We start from the raw sequence: 13,792 nt of genomic DNA on the forward strand, positions 1-13,792 counted from the left end.
AATCATATATGTATTGTGTGTACCATGTTACTTAGAATCATAGGATCATAGAATGGTTTGGGTTGGAAGGGGCCTTACAGATCATTTATTCCAACCCCACTACCATGGGGAGGGACATGTGTCACTAGATGAGGCTGCTCTAAGCCCCATCCAGCCTAGCCTTGAACACATCCACAACTTCTCGGGGCAGCCTATTCCAGTGTCTCAACACACACATAGTGAAGAATTCTTTCCTCATCTGCATTCAGTTTAAAATCATTACCCTTTGTCCTATCGTTACAGACCCTTGTAAAGTCTGTCTCCATCTTGCTTACAAGCTACCTTTTAAGTATTGAAAGGCTGCAATAAGGTCTTCCTGGAACTTTCTCATCTCTAGGTTAAAAAAAAAAACAGCTATCTGAGCCTTTCTTCACAGTGGAGGTGCTCCAGCCCTCTGATCATCTTTGTGGCCCTCCTCTGGACCCACTCTAACAGGTCCATGTCTTTCTTCTGCTGGGTGCCCAAAATAATTCAGTGATAATTACACACACACAAAAAAAAAAAGTTTCAGGTCTGATTTTCATATATATTTTGTGGAATAAAAAGCAACCTATTATATGCCACTGTTTCCCGATCAAGTTTTTTTCTTAATTTTATTGTATCATTAATCAAATACAATATATTTAATTTAAAGGGAAATAAATTTTCAAATGCACTTCTCAATTTAATGTTGAGAAAGATGGAAGAAAAATACCTTTTAACTGCCCTTTATTAAGTTTACTTTTGATTTGGGACAAAATGTTAAGCTTGAAACAAGTTTAAATTTCATGAATTCTTGGCTTAATTTCTTTAATTGAATTCATAATGAAAAAACTTACAGGTGTGTTTTGATAACCTTAGCTCAGACCTCTCTATCCCTAGTCCAGTTTCAAGATGAATTTTTTAAAATCTGTAATAACCTCTGCTAATGTTTCGATAGTTTGTGAGTTGTTATAACCTGATTTTTAACTAGAGTAAGCAAATGCTGATTTTTTTTTCAGACACAAGTATATGCTTAATTTCAGATGCTTTTTAAAAAGCTAGAAAATTCTGTTAGAAAAAATCTGAAGTGTGTTCAGATATCTGTATTAAAAATAATTTTTACACTGGTCTGCATGGTTTGATGTGTAGATATAGTAAGACTTCCCAAAAGTTATGCAAATAAAAGTTTCTATTTGTCTCTTTTATCATCGTTTTTCTTAAAGAAAGAAAGTAGTACCTGTTATTGAGCTAGGTTTTTTTACTTTTATTACATATAATTTATATATATATATAATATATATATATCAAAATCTATAGATAGATCTATACACACACAGAATAAAAACTTTGGAACCAGTTCTCTCCCCTATGGGAGTTTTGAAGTTACTTTGGCACAGCTAATTATTTTCAACTGTGAGAGACTGGTTTCTTATCTACTACCGTTTGAAAAACAGTCACCTCCACTGAGTATATCTTAATAATAGCATGTAACAGGGAAAGTTGCTTATTCTGTATTCTGACCATTAAAAGTACTAATTACATGAAACTATACTGGAGAAGTCTTTGGTTGAAGCAGGTGATGACCAAGATCAAAGAAAATGCAAGCATTTGTAAAGGCTGCAGATGAACTCTGAATGTCTTTAGTATGAAATCTATCTGTAAAGTTGAAAATTCATTTGATTTACAGTTTTAAATTGAAAAAGAAAGAAAAAAAAAAAAGATGCTTAACAGTTTTGTTGTATGAATGATTTTGGTTGTTGAATTCTCCAATATTACTAGTTTTTTTTAGATTATTGATATAATTATTCTAAATTGATGGGTGGTCTTGGGGAAAAAAAATAAAATACAGTTTACACCTGATAGCTTTTAATAGAGGGTGGTATGTTACTAGTACAGCACAGTCTCTGTATGGATGCCAGAGTTTAAGAAGCCATTGACCTTTTCAGTTTCTTAATAGCTTCTGTGGATGTTTTTAATCGATCGTTCTTGTGTGTGACAAATACATAGCAAAATTGAGGTCACACAGCAGCTGACAACTGGTACCTTAAGATGGTAGTCTATAACTGTACAAAGGTATACGAAGTATAACTTTTTGATGAGAAGGAATTGCTGTGTTTTCAGTTCAATTTGAATCGCTAAAATACGTCTTGAAATAATTCTCCCAGATGAAACGAGGTAAATATGGCTGTACTAGTAAGATCGTATAGAAGTCCAGGTTGCCCTGTAAAGGTAGAGAGGTATGCTTGATTCTGCATTATCAATTGAGCTTTTAAAACAGTAGCTAACACCAATCTTGAGCACCCTCTGCTGACCAAACTATATATGGCACATCTTTAAATGCAAAAAATATATATATATCCTTTTAGCCTTCAGTCAAATTAGACCAAAATACTGAAAAAAAGCAAATATAAATTATTTGGCTTCGTTATTATATATACAAATTGATTTTAAAATTATCAGATTGAAGAATATTTAGAGACATTGGGATAGCATTAAACTCTAGAGCAAATTGTTGGTAAAAAGTGGGTTTATAACCAAGTGGATGTCAGAATGAGTCACCTTCCATTTCTCTCATTCAGATCTTTTGATACATAGTCTTTTACTGCAGATACAGTAAGTCATTTGTGTGGTGATAAATCAGGATGCATTTTAAAGAGAAAGCATACTTAAGGATGTTTTGAAATCTTTAGCCAGTACTTGCCAAAATGAGTACCTTACTTCAAGCAACTGAGTCCATTATTTAAGTAAAGTTGTGGATATAGCTCATTAGCAGTTTTTATTGTAGCAGACTAGCTAGAGAGAGTTAAGCACTCAGCTTTAAAGACCTGGAGAGGATTTTGAAGTTTCACTTTGAGTATCTAAACTAGGTGATGCTGAGCCTGGAAAAGGCAATATAAAATGGATGATTAAAGGAGGTAGAGAGAGAAGGTTGCTTGAGTTTTCTTAGTTTTCTTGTAGCATTACAGATATTACTAGCTACAAATGGAAATTTTATATCTAAAGAGATTAATTTATTTCAAATATAGGTATGTGGTTAGGAGTAGCTTGTTGAATTAAGAGCAAGTAAATCAGAAGGGTAATTCAAAAATGTAATGAACTTTGTTCTATAAGCCTGCAGTATTAATATAATACAAAATAGTTTAGCTTGGTCAAAGTGAATACTGAGTTTTATTAATCTAGCATGAAGAATGCATACTTTTTTGCCAAAGGAAACACAAAACATATTATTGAAATCAAATGGAGTATTTTCTGATACCACTGGAGTAGACTAAATAGCTGAAATTTATTTCAGTTCTACTAAGTCAAGTAGAACCCCACTAAGCCATCACCATTGCTGCACTATTTCTAAAAGGAGTAAGACTTGCAAGAGGTTTTTTAGTGCTTCAAAAATGTTTTCAGGGTTAGTCGTTGCTCTCACAGCTAAACAAATGATTGGGAAATTTGAAAATGGTTCTGAGAAAAAGCAAGTATGGGTGACATTTTTCAGTTTATGTATTTCAGCGTTCTGTATGCTTTTCCTATTTTGTATCTGCTGCTTAAAAGAATGAGCAGGGTGTTGGTTAAAAAGTCTAATGTAACTGTGTACAAGTTGTAGATTTTTTTATGTTAGTCAAGAGAGGCTTATACAGAAACATGTTTGTCAGACTATTATTTGAATACAGTGAATTTAGTGAAGGCACTTCCTAAGCTTCAATTCACTTGTAGGTATTATGAATGATGGTTATGCTATCCCAATGTGGTTTCCTGAATTGTTGAACTGTCAAGAATTAGAGTCACTGGACTACCTACAGAAATAAAGCATTACAAAAAGCATTTACAGGCTCTAAAATTGCTGTATATTTTTAGTGTTGAAGACTTGGTTAAACAGATAATGACCGTGTTTTTTATATAGCCTTTAGCACAGGTTAGTAATCTGTTATTTCCAGGGGCTATAAGAAAAAGTCAACAGATGAAGAAAAAAAATCCACAGGGCTTCAGCCATATGCAGCCAACTATATACAAATTTATACAACCACATACAAATTTATTATTTACTTTTTTAATGAAAAAGTGCCATGAACTGCCCATTTTTCTTAGGCAAAGGTTGTTTTTATCAACCTAAAGAATAAAGATAATTTAATTTACTTGAATTTCAGTATTTTTAAATTGCTTTACAGCTTCATCGGATACAATTTTAGACTATAAGTAACATCTGTAATTAATAAGAGTTGACTAGCATTCAAAGTGTAAAAAAGTTAAGTTCAAAGCATGTATAAAGAATAGTAATATATGTGTATGTGTGTATATATATATAATATATATGTTTATAATACAAGTTAAAGCCAAAGTCTGTCTCAAACATACCATCAAATTTCATTGTAGTCAATGTGGTGTTTGTCAGTGCAGAACCAGACTGATTACTGAAATATAATTACCTTCCTGGAGGAGGGAAGTCAAAATACTGCCTTAATACTTTGGAAATATTAAAGTAAGGTATGTAACAAAACCATTTGAAACCAGCGCTTTCAAATGCACTGGAAACTGTAACTGAAAAACATTACTACATTAGACTATATGAGAAATCTTTACTGTTATGCAATATTTAATTATCAAAGTTTGTTTTCTAATGTTCTAGCATTAAAAAAAATAAATCTAAGTGTCCAAGGAATATACTTTTTATATCAGAATCATTCTGTTAGTATAACAGCTTAACAGCTTCAGAGGATAACCTTCCATAGAAGTTAAGCATGATCAGTGATAACAATCATCACATCACAGAAAATATCCCAAATTGGAAGGGACTCACAACGATCATCAAGTGAAACTCCTGGCTCTACACAGGACCACCCAAAAATCAGACCATATGTCTGAGAGCGTTGTCCAAACTGTCCTTGAACTCCAGCAGGCTCAGTACCATGACTGTGTCCCTGGGGAGCCTGTTTATTGCCTGACCACCCTGTCAGAGAAACGTATTCCTAATATTCAGTCTGAACCTCCTCAGCACCCTACTGTAATGCACACAAATGTCAGGCTGCTTTCAACTTTTGCAAATTAAATTAAGGTTTTTCTTATAAGACAGTAACTTAAACATTGTAGTCCAAAATGTGAAGGTTAGACTTCTAGTAGTTCCTTTCTTCCAAAATTCTGTATTTTTAAAAATGTTATTTTTATTTTTTTTGGTGCAAGTAGACAATACAATACTTTTTACTGATGGTACTAGCCATTATTTTACTGAGAGCCATTAGCTATTTAAAACTTCCTACATAAATTAAAGAGGAGCTAAATGGATTTGCAGTTGTTGCCATTAGTAGCATTTTAGATTATACAGGCAATTATTGTGTTCATTATCTTAGAGCAGCCCCTTTGCAAAACTATTGTGGTTTTCTTAGACATTATGTACAAATTTTTCCTTGGAGATTAAAATTTCCAGTGGTGTTTAATTTTGTTAACACGGTTGTTTCAAATAGAACAAATATTATGACAAGTAAAAGAAAATTTGCTTTATTAATATAGGAAATAGCAATAAATGTGGAAAGTTACTTCAGTACTTAACTCATCAGTTTCTTATGTTGTCAGAATTATTCTTGTTATGATTATTTTCAAAAGGAAATAAATCACTTTCTTAGGAATATTAACATATTTTACAAATGCTTTGATAAAGTAATAGTACTGTTAGATTGCTACTTTTCCAGTATTCAGGAGAATTTAGAAAATATAAGTGCATTTCTACACGAAAAGTGGCTAATTTGATAGTGTTTCATTCAGGTTGCGGAAGTTATTAAGTGGAAAGGAATTATGTTTTAATAGATTATAATAACTTTTTTAAGGAAGGGAGAATGTATTTCTATTAAAACTTCTTTCATTTACCACCCTGAGAAGAGTTTTGCAATTGCTTTCTCTTGTAATTGTAAATGAAAATTTGAAAATTGTATGTAGGTAATACTATGATCTGTATTAAAAAGGATAACATCATTAGTAACAAAACAAATCTTTTGGAGGTAGAGATTTGTGTGAAAAAATTTCATCATCAAGGTTTTTTTTTATTCTCTTAATATTACTCCAAAAACATTTTTGTTGATTCCAAATACAGATTTATATCAATTCAGTCTTCATCAATTAGAAAGGTACGAATGCATTGAATTAGCTACATATCAGTGTGCAGTGGACTACATTTAATGTTTCTGTCCAAAAAGTGGCATTCTTTTCAAAGAAGCTCTTTATTCCTTTCTATTATGGGGTGGGGTTTTTTGCAGGGGTGGAGCGGGGGGGTACATTGAGAGGGTTAGGGGAAAGTATTCACTACTATGATGCAGGAAAAAAAAGTGTGAGGTAGTGGTTATGCATATTGCAAGACAGTGATTCTTTATTTTATTACAAAAAAAAGACCAACTCTGGAAGGCCAGATTAAATCATTCCTTTCACTTTTTAATGGGATTTGGATGAATAGAGTAAAATATGCACTTTGCATTCATTGATAGCATCTTTAGGTTGAGGTAATTGAGTCTTTTTTCCCTGACTGAATGAATAATGACTTCATCTGATCCTCAGCGAGGCCTGAAACTTAGGCTGCCTTTGTCAGCGCAAAAAGATCTGGGCTTTGAAACATGCTCTACTTCCCTGGCTTAATTTTTCTTCATTTTAATCCAAAAAACCTATTTTTCTCAATAATTCAAGCATAAACTATGTAGTAGTTGAAGCAGCGGAAATTGCAAGATATTTGTCCTCGTTGTGCTGCTTTTTAAATGCAGCTGATAAATCAGCCGCTGTGGTCTTCAGCTGCCTGGTTCTCTAGGGAAGGGACAGCCCATGTACAAGCAAGATTGCTGAAATTTTTAAGAACTATATTTAAATGGTTCTTTTGCAGACTGTTTTTTATCTAAGGAAGTGTTATGTTTTACTGGTCTTACTGGCATGACTTAGAGATAAAAAGACATCTGTAACAGGGCCTAGGAAGTTCTTCCTGACATAATTTTTCCCACATATTTTACTGACTACAAGAGCATCACAAAAAGTGGAATATAAATACTTAGCTTACAGCATACATTATTGAAATGGTGAGAGTCTTAGTTACATAGCTTAAAAATACTTTTTCATGGGAAACTGGATGGAAGATATCTTCCCTTATTGTTTTTGCTGGAGTGTTTCTAAATTAAACACCTTTTTACCCATGAAAAGTTGAAGTTCTCTCTTACTATTTTGATTTGAAAGTGGTTTTTTCCATTGATTATTTTTAACTTAGCTTGAGTAACTGAAAGTTTCATAGAATCACAGAATGGTTTGGGTTGGAAGGGATCTTAAAAGACCATCTAGTTCCAACCCCCCTGCCACAGGCAGGGACACCTCCCACTAGACCAGGTTGCTCAAAGCCCCATCCAACCTGACCTTGAGCACTTCCTTTAGGCAAGCTGAGAAGTTTCATGTAATTAAAAATTATTTCTATGAAATGAGTTCAGATTTACAGACTGATGTGAGAGTATAATTATGAGTTAAAGCATGCTACTTATATGAACAAGTCAATGCTCAGTTGCATTTGTCCATTGATTCTTGATTCTACCATCTTTTAGATCTTCCAGCAGTAAATGAGCAGTAGCCACCTTACAAATATAAAATGCAGTGATAGTATTTTTGCTGCATGCATAACAGAAGAAAATTGTTCCTGCTCATTAGTTCACCTTCAGTTCTTCGGTTGTCTTCTCCACACATTCTCCCCCTGCCTTGTGTTCCTATCCTGGATCAGAAGACGAGGGGAGGGATGTGTCAGAAATAAAGGCATTCAAAAGGCCTGGCTAGAACAGATCACAGTGTGATTCTGGGAATTGTTATTGTCTTGGAGCCAGGGGACATCTGTTAGATGCACACGTGGGAACAATAATTAATTCAGTTATCGGAATGCAATTAATTGTTACAAGTGCATGGATTTTTAATAGGAAGAAGAAGGACAGGGTGATTGTTTGCACTGCAAAAGTGTAAATTTAAAAAAAAGAAAAAAGGCAAACATTATGGTTAACTATGGCTATGGTTTTTACTGCTTCCTTTAGGTTGGCTTGCTGGACCTGGAATTGAATCAGTTGACCAAGGCCCTGTTTTTGGCTTTAGTTGCACTATCAATTGTTATGGTAACCTTGCAAGGATTTGTAGGCCCGTGGTATCGCAACCTTTTCCGGTTCCTCCTCCTGTTTTCCTATATCATCCCAATCAGGTATGTATAAGACTGAAAGAAAAATACAGATGTCTAATTTCACTGAATGTGGCTTTCTTGAAAGTTATACTCGCTTCTCTTTGTGAAGGAAATTGATCTTATCAGGAAGCTGAAGGAGCAGGTGCCAACAAATCTGCTGATTCTTGAAGGATCACTATACAGAAAACAATACTGTTGTATTTTTTTGTATAATGTTCATCTTGCTGGAGTAATCAGGATATCTAATCCTTTACTAGCATAAATGTATTAATAAGGATACAATCTTGGTATATTTGAGAATGTGGTTTTAGGAAACATGCATTTGAATGAAGTGTCAGGTGTACTTTAGAATTTGATTTCTTTAATGCCTTAAATACTGAAAATATTCAATTTCTCTGGCTAAAATGCTGACTTTATTTTTACTACAACCATGATTAATTTAGATTGAATGCCTTAATAGTGTAGGTGCACTTTTGCAATGGTAAGACATTTAACAGGTGTAACCAAGTAGAGACTTGCCCTGAATTAATTAATTCATTAAGCATGAGTGCTCTATATTCAAATTGCAGATAAAACTGGAACAGGAAATAATATCCATCTGTGTAACCATGTCTAACATGGACAGAGAAGATGTCTAATGTGGACAGAGAAATGAGAACATTGACTCTGAAACGTTTTTTTTTCTTGAATGGGTATTGCATTTGCAAAATTGAAACACTCTGTTAAAATACCTGGTGTTTAGATTAAGGTGATTGTTAATTTTAGATGTGCTCTGGAACAGTTCAGTTTGGGATACTTCAGCGAGGAGCTGTAGCTTAAACCGTAGATAGATTGAACACCTATCTCCTCAGGTTTGCACAAAATATTTTTATCTCTGTAGTATAAGGAGGGGGGAAAATGATTTCATTAGGTATTTAATCTAAGCTTACTTAGTTCATATTTTTTATGTATGTATAGCTATGTGAAGCAAACTGTTATATTTAACCAACTTGGTACTCAGTGTCTCAAGGATTTATGCTTTTATAGTACTTCCTTGTTTTAAGAGTAGATTCTGTTGTTGTAGGATGGATGTAGAGTCTGGATGTTGTAGGAGGAGGTTCCAGCAATGTGCTGGGGTTTATGGAGATATCACTGCAAAAACTGCTTCTCTTAGAACAGTTTCCACTTCTTTTGACTGGCTCCTGGTTTTATTTACACCTCCGTGTTTCAGTTTTGTGGTATTTTTCTAAATTCTTTCTTCCTTTCTGTGATACTTTATCTATCTTTCTGTGGTATCTTTCTAAATACTATAGTTCTCTTAATTAAATACTATAATTTTCTTAACTCGCTTACTGTTTGTATGATGATGCTGTTTCGGTCATGTTGTCATTCCTGTCTTCCAAGTTACTAAATATTAAGTAGCTTATCCACGTGAAGAGGTAAAAAGAGCTGCATTCAAGTGACGGGTAAAGTTTGCATATTGATGAAAGATGCATTTAATCATCAAAGACATGTACGAGAAGGGGAAAAAGAATATCAGTGATAGCTTGTTGTTCACTGTATTTTTAATAAGCACATGAAGTCCAAATTTACTGAAATAGTTAAAAGACAGGTATATGTTTGTTACTGAGTGCAACAGAATTAAGAGCATATAGATGGTATAAATTTGACTATACATTAACAGTTCAACATGTGCCACTCAAAAAAAAGTAACACATATGAACAGCTCATTTTCAGTTCTTAAGAAAGCAATTTATATGCCCTAGTGGACTTGTGGAATAATTCTTATCAAAAATAATTTCTAGGATAGGGCTAATCCAATTTTTCAATTCTATGTGAAAGATAATATACAAAGTAGAAATATTAAGAAAATGTAATTGATTTAGTTGTGCATTGGACCATATAGTTACCCCCTTGGAAGGTCAGACAGGAATCTAGCAGAGAATAATTTTTTCCACTTTAGATGTTTGTTTATTCCTGTACCAATTTTTCAACTCAGATTGTGTATATATGTGGTCATTTCCTAGACTGTCAGCAAATAAACAACTCTAGTCATGCTGGTGTTCAAGTATAACTACACTGCTCTTCCTTTCCTCTGAATGTTAAATGTGGAAGTGACATATTCTTAATATTCTTAGTATTTGGAGTGTAAACTCTTGGAGTTGAAAATTACAAGATAAGTGATGCTGAAGCACCAGGTGTTGTCCTCTGTTTATTTCAAAAATAGCTAAATGGAGGTAGATAATTAACTTTTCTTCACAGGTAAATGAATTGAATGTAGGAGGTTAGAATTGAATGGTAAAGGCAAAGTATATCTGCATTCAAGCATGTGTGAAATCTGTTGATTGATGATTTTTGAGAATGCAGGATAATTCTAATTGTGGACCTTCTCTGCTGTTGTTTTGGGGTTTTGCTTTGCAGGGCAAGGACAATCCAGGTAATTGATAAAAATAATTTTGCACAGCCAGATATGTTTGGTGAGATAGCCAGAAGGGGGTGACTAACTTAGCAGAATGTAACTGATCTCCGTACAGCCTCTCCCATAACTAATGGAAAGAGGAACTTTTTTTTCTTTTTATTCCAGGGGACAGCTACTTGTTTGTGCTGCATTCTAAATACTACTGTAGGGCAATGTTACTTAGCTGTGGCTGGTAGAGCATGCAAGACTTCAGAAGCATAAACATGAAAAAAGTGTCATAAGTAAAATTGGGAAGGCAATGTACATGTTCAGTAGCTTGAGAGGAATCAAGTAAAATCCAGAAAAAATAGAAGTAAATGGACATGAAAATCTTTAGCCTAGCTTTTCATGGGTTTCATGCTAGAACAGTTATGCACAGGATGTTTTGAACACCCCCACCTACAGAAATGTTTGGCCCTTAAAAATGACAGTGTATTGACAGTGTATATTGATGCTTCCTGTGTATTGATGTTTCTTTTCCCATAAGGAGGATGCACACAATCTAGAGAGGTTCCCTACGATTTGCTTCCATTCAAAGTTAATCTGTTTGAATTCCTTAAAATTTATTGAGAAAAGAGGATAGAAAGCAAGTCTTTGACAGAATGTCCAAAGCTAAATAAACCTCTTTTGGATTATTTTTACCCATTCATTGATTTTTTTTCCAGATGTGCTGGAATTTCTTGGAGTGTCCCACATTCTTCCAGATTTCTTAAGCTTTTAGTTGCCTCTAGCCAAGTAGAGATATGTTAAGGCACATCATAGGTTCCTCTTGTATCACTGAGATCTTGTCTATGTTATCTAGTACATTTATCACATAGCAAGGTGAGGGGGAAAGTGCATGTCCTCAGGTATGCCCATGCTGCTGTGGTTTGTGATACTGCTGTGGAAGTACTGAGGCCTGTTTGTTCATTCTTATTTTCAAAACAGTAATATCCTGTTGTTTGTGGCAGGGGGTGGCTATTATCTGAATGACAAATGACAAAGCAAAACCAGTCATGCAAATGAAAAGACCCCTCAGGTTGGGGAATATGAGGTTTTGTCATAGTCATATTGTCTTTTACCTAGCTGCAGAGTTTAACTCTATCACTGTGGTTATAGATGGATTCTTTTTAATTTTACATCTTTTTAAGATCAGGCTTATGTTTTTATTAGGAGAGTTTAATTTCCTTTTTATGCAGAAATGCAGACATTTTCCATACACATTTAAACTTGTGATACAAATCATGCAAGGCGTAAGGAGTTTTTCTTTCATTTTTTCCAGTTACTAATTTGATCAGGGTTTTTCAGCTTTAGTTTAAAGCAAACAAACAAACAAAACTACCACAGAGACAGTTACCACTGTTTGTATTTTAAGTACAAGGGAGTAGAAGAGATTTCAGTGAGTGGGACATAGCCCTTCTTAACCAGCAAGTTGAAAATCCCATTGCATGTATGGAGGCAGTCTGTCTGTTGGTATGATACAGAAAGCTATTATCAATCTGTTAGAGAATCTTGCCATAAAGCAATTCAGTCCTTTCCCATGGTATTTAGTTATAGCGTCTCCTTCATCAGCTCACTTGAGTTAACATGATAAGTTCAGAATTAGCAGCCAACATGGAAGAAAAAGCTAGACATGATCCCTACCACCATGTGATGGGATGTTATTTATTCATTGTGCAGTCTTCTTCAGTACCTTAAAAAAAAAAAAATGACCCATGGAAGTCTTCTCCACCCACTCCATGAATGTAGCCAAGATTTTTTTTTCCAAAATAATTTTGGCTTAGCAAGCAGAGTTCACTGAAATTACTGCCTTGCACACAGGCATGGGAGTCCAGTAGCTCTATGTGCTTCAGCTTAGCTTTTAAGAACTCTAGAGGATTTACTGTAAGGTGACAAGGTATTGACTAGAGATCTAATGAAAGCTGTGGTGGAAAGAATGTGGTAAAAATGTGTATTGCATAGGCTGTATATTTAGCAACAGCTAAAAGTTGGATTGGCAGGGGCCTAATCAGTTACCTTTTTAGGAAGAACTTTTAGTTTTGGTGTATGCAGAAGCTGAAATGTCTTTTGTCCTTTCCTTTAAGCACCCTAAGGTTCCTGGGCACATAGTCATTCTGCAAAAATAAGTTGTCCCAGACATCTGGACGGAACTCCCTTGCACTTGAGTAAAGACAGCTTGCAGCTGCTTTTTTTCCAGATTTGCAAGAGGAACATTTAAAGAAAATCCTTCAAGTTGTGTTAGTCTGGTTTTAGTGGGGTGTAGGGAAAATACTGTCAGGAGGTCTTGTATCGGAATTCATTAATAGCTAAACCAAACCCTGTCTCATGGAAACATGAAAAAGGCAGTTTTACTCAGTGTATTGTTCTGTATTCCAAGAGTGCAGAGTACTCAAACCTGTGCAAGATTGTGGTGTTTAAAAGCTGCAATAGGCTACTTTTAATCTTGTTTGTACTGTCCGTGTATAAAGTATAGATGTGAGAGTATCTGTATATGTGGTCTCACTTATACAGACGTAGCATACAGACATATTATCTATGATGCAAAATTTCTTCTGTGGAGAAGCGCTAAAGAGCTTCTCATAAAGTAGTTTAAGCAATCCTTATAAATGTGTGTAAGCTTCTGTATCATGTCATGATATATAATGCCATCTGTTTAAGAGACTGAAAAACACTGTATGAAACGGGTATTTTACAAACTGATTTTGAGTTCTTTGTGCAACAGGAGCTATGGTTTTTGTCCCTTATATTAAGGGCAAGACAGCCTGTTCAGTGTGGTGCTGTACTGATGCCTAAATTAGCTCGTGTGTTGTGCATTTCTTAGAATGGTTGATATTCATCCTACATCTAGAACACACACCATCGGTTTAAAAAAAAAAAAAAGTTACTTTTTAACAGACCTATTATAGTAGATCTTTTTCCTTTTTAACATTGCAACATGCCCTATCTGCTCTTAGTTCCTATATGATTTTAATCTCATTTTAATCTCATTGCAGTGAGTAATAACACATTTGTCTGAAATACACTAAAAATATTCACTTTTTAAAATTATTATTGACATATGAGATGACAATATTGTTGTGAGGCTTTTTGTAGGAATTTTGTAGATAATTTTCTTAAATCATTTTCCAGATACCTTCCCGAGACTATTAAGTTCTACCTGTGTTACAATATCTAATTACTTGTATATATGTTGCATGTTGCCCTTTAGAAATTTTATG

At 34.3% G+C, this 13,792-nt stretch overlaps 1 protein-coding gene across 3 annotated transcripts in view; it reads left to right on the forward strand.

Annotated features, from left to right (window-relative positions):
- Positions 1-13,792, forward strand: part of ATP9B (ATPase phospholipid transporting 9B (putative)) — a 164,056-nt gene that overhangs the window by 103,987 nt on the left and 46,277 nt on the right. For all 3 annotated transcript variants that reach the window (XM_038174269.2, XM_038174268.2, XM_038174270.2), the window contains one exon: positions 8,019-8,179. In XM_038174269.2, coding sequence (XP_038030197.2) covers positions 8,019-8,179 — 161 coding nt within the window. The remainder of the gene's footprint in view (positions 1-8,018; positions 8,180-13,792) is intronic.

This window comes from Anas platyrhynchos, chromosome 2 (assembly GCF_047663525.1).
Source record: "Anas platyrhynchos isolate ZD024472 breed Pekin duck chromosome 2, IASCAAS_PekinDuck_T2T, whole genome shotgun sequence".
Classification (NCBI taxonomy): Eukaryota; Metazoa; Chordata; class Aves; order Anseriformes; family Anatidae; genus Anas; species Anas platyrhynchos.